The sequence below is a fragment of the Octopus bimaculoides genome, chromosome 25, assembly GCF_001194135.2.
Source record: "Octopus bimaculoides isolate UCB-OBI-ISO-001 chromosome 25, ASM119413v2, whole genome shotgun sequence".
Taxonomy (NCBI): Eukaryota; Metazoa; Mollusca; class Cephalopoda; order Octopoda; family Octopodidae; genus Octopus; species Octopus bimaculoides.
Window position 1 is genome coordinate 16330122 of NC_069005.1, and position 4045 is coordinate 16334166.

Below are 4045 nucleotides of genomic sequence, written 5' to 3' on the forward strand. Positions count from 1 at the left end.
ATCCATTTTACCGGAAGTTATGACGGAAAAATCGGATCTTGTGAATTTTCCGAAAGTCCCCTCCTCGCCCCCACCCCCATGGTCGTCAGCGCGCATTTTTTTTTTCATATTCGTACTCTACATACTTGTTAACACCCACCAGGCTGGTTTATTTATTATCTTTTTGGTTCCCGGGTGAAGATCTTTATATTGACCATATAAGCTATATGCATGATCGATGAAAAGCGAAGTAAAGTCAAATATTATAAATTATTAAAGCATTACAAAATGGATCGTGTGAAGATGAAACATGATGATCTGAAGAAATCGATGCTAGAACAAGAAGTCATCCAAAGTATCCAAAGTGATAATAACAAAATATAAATAAAACCATTAACAATACGTAGTAGGGAGAAATAATTATATACAGTATCTGTTCAGTAGAAGCGGCCTCGGCATCAAAAATGTCAATGTCTGTAGCAATGGGCTGTGTGACAGAAAGTTCAGGACAAGTAACCTAAATAGGTACAACTCACACTTATAATGGTATAGCCATCCTTCTAACTATAAATACCAGTTCCGTAGACACGCGCCAGTTAGCCAGCAACGAGCCAGACAGGCAGTTTCGTGATCGAGATGGTGACCGCTGTGAGCCAAGAGACCAGACAGTACCAGTTGCAGACCACGAAAAGACGAGATAGAAAAACGACACAACCCAACGGAATGATGAACGCACGCACAGACACAAAATATGGCTCTTGTATTACCTTGCCCCATCAATATTATCTTTCCTCCGTTTTTACTTCGCCGACTCGAAGTAGTTGGCAACTTTATGTAGCGCATATTTGTTTCAAGTATCCAACAAAGTAAATGCAACTGTGACCAAATAAATAATGTAAACCACTTCCCTATTTTTTCTTCATCCTTTTCCTTCGATGCCGTTTCATCACACCAGCATCATCTTCTACACCCGACAACTTACATTGAACCATCAGCAACACATTTCACTACATTCAGGATACTTTTGTTGTGCATTCTATAGATACGAAATTTAAGAATTCCATAGCTGCAACAGTTTTGGCATTTTCCCGTATTTCCGATTTATTTTTGTTTTCATCGCACCCAAAAAGTAGCGTATGCTTTCTAATTGCTCATCCCTCCCCTATATCAACGTTTAACTTTCCCATCCCTTCTTCAAACATTACCTTTTCCTTTACATTTTTTACCCTTTATTTTATCTTAGACAGCCTCTTTTTCACTCACTGTTTACTACCTCAGGCTTATATATGTATCTTTAATATTCATTTTATCTCATTCTTAATGATTTATACGTCTTAAATTCTTAATTTCTACAAAGGTATTTTTCCTTTGCTGCAAAATATGCCAACTATTGCTCTACATAATACAATTTACATTTCTCATTTTTACTCACCTTTTACTCATTTATTAGGTATTGTTTTTCGTCAACGGCCAATCTTATAATCCATCACATTCCATTAATTTTGAAATTCCATAACTACCTGTCTAATCAGCGTTAAATGTTTATTTGATGATTTACCAAATAATAATTACTGTACCATTTATAAACATTTATAAACCATTGTATTGTTCCAAAAGGTCAATCTGTCATTAGTTTGTAAAGTTTTTCAACTTCAATAAAACACAATATTTTACTTTACATTTAGTATTATGTACACACATACACGCGTGCGCATGCACACACACATATATGTATATATGTGTGTGTGTGTATACACACACACACACACACACACACACACACACACACACACACACACACATGCATGCTTACATTCATAAGTACATAACTACATGTTTTAACAATAACATACACTAATTTTGTTCTTCATACTTTCAATATAATACATTTTAGATACTCTTGTTTGTGATATTCGTCAAATGTGGTTAATCGGCTCAACCAGGAACATCATAGTCACCGCTATCATAACCCCGAACCATCTCCTCACACAATCTTTAATTCTTCCGCCCCATTCCACCCATACCACCCATTTGATGCTTCAAGAATTTTCACACAGAATGAACGGCATTTGATCATCCGTAAACTTGAACTGTCTCTTATCGTAGAATTTCGATAACACCGGGTTGTAAGGATGATTGCGTTTGAGATGTCGGTAATGATTTTCTGGTCTGTCTGTCGTGTTACCGCAATCCTCACACACATAGAGTTTGGTACGCCGCTCTTTGTGGCCGTAGTTGACCGACTGGCCGTGCACTTTTCGGCCGTGAGATTCCAGCGAACAACGCTGTGTGAAAGATTTCCCGCACAACTCGCACTTGAATGGGCGGACTCCTGAAAAAGAAAAGCAGACACAATTATGAGATTCTCAATTCTACTCTCACTTTCATATATATATATATATATATATATATATATATAAATATCATGCACGCATACATACATACATACATACATACATACATACATACATACATACATACAACAGCAACAAAAATAAATGCATTAACTGAAAGTGAAGAAAACAATATCCTACGTGTTGGAAGTGAGCTCCTTGGGAAGTACTCTGTTCCTGATGACCTCTCAAACAGCCTCAAATCAGCATAATTTAAAGAAAACCTGGACGTGAAATGCTCAGCATACCCCCCACCAACCCACTCACCCAAAGAAAAATAAGACCATGCTTGGGTATGTTTCTCATTGACTTGAAGAAGATAGTAACACTGACATAGAGAGAAGCCTCTCTCGGACTCGTAACCGCTACATCACACTTCGAAGACTATGCATTTGCACTCCAAGAACAGGTGATTGATACTAAATACCTAATCAACAAAAGAGACAGCGAAGCCCTTGGAGTTCCAAGATACAATCATAATTGTAGATTATCATATTTCTGTGGAAGAAATCACACATGTGATGAGTAGCTGCCCAAAAATGTCATCAAGATTACTATCTCCCGATGCGATATGATGTTGTCGCAAAAACAATATACAATGCCATTCAGAAAAAAAAAAAGACTGTCCTGGAATATATATAGAGCGTCCCACTGTTATTGAATATGTACACAAATAACTGCACAAGGAATACTGGTGGAAATATTTGTCAAGTGTAAACATAACAGACCGGATATTGTTGTTTGAGACAGACAAAGAAAAGTATGTCATAGAGGTTAGTTGTCCTACTAATGTGAATATCTCTTTGAAAATCAAAGAGAAAGACACTAACAATGGACAACGGCTGCCACATGTCAGATATCGAAATGATCGCAGAGCAACGTGAAATAAAGTGTTTTGCTCAAGAACACAACGCAACGCCCGGCCTGGGAATCGAACCTACGGTCTCGCAATCGTGAGTGCAACACCTTAACCACTAAGCCACACACACACACACACACACACACACACACACACACACACACACACACACACACACACACACACACACCCACAAATACACACACACAAATACACACACATACATACATACATGCATACACACATACATACATACATACATACATACATACATGCGCATGAACCAGCTTAAGGGGTTGTCTTGAGGCCATGGTGGAAGATGAAGACGGTTACTTTGAGTAAACTGTTATCTCTCGGTCATTATCTTTTGATTTTTGGAATGGGATATTGCGCTTTCTTGGGATATTATCCTATGAAGTTAAATAGCTATTTAACTTCATAGGATAATATCATAACTTAACATCACTTCTCATTTACTCTGCTTTCTAACGGTTTCAAGACCGATATGCTATACAGTTTCATTACGTATCATGTCTTTTCAACTTGTTTATATACATGTAATTCTAGGACAACTATGAATGTTGTCTGTTTACTGTCTGCTATGAATTAATCTGACCATGAAAAGATACAATATTCCATATTTTATAATATGCATGAGTTGGTCTGGATATTGCATCGAAATGTTCATAGGTCATAATAAAGCTTTTACAATGGATCATCTTTTAGCTCTTATTTAAATTGATATACATACAAAAACTCACATGTGAGAATTTTGCTACGTTGATAACAGATACAATATTTTTACCAAATTTTG

At 36.9% G+C, this 4045-nt stretch overlaps 1 protein-coding gene across 2 annotated transcripts in view; it reads right to left on the minus strand.

Annotated features, from left to right (window-relative positions):
- Positions 1 to 12: 12 nt before the first annotated feature.
- Positions 13 to 4045, minus strand: part of LOC106875818 (transcriptional regulator ovo) — a 99238-nt gene continuing 95205 nt past the window's right edge. For both annotated transcript variants that reach the window (XM_052976543.1, XM_052976544.1), the window contains exon 6: positions 13 to 2311. In XM_052976543.1, coding sequence (XP_052832503.1) covers positions 2019 to 2311 — 293 coding nt within the window. In that variant the 3' untranslated portion in view covers positions 13 to 2018. The remainder of the gene's footprint in view (positions 2312 to 4045) is intronic.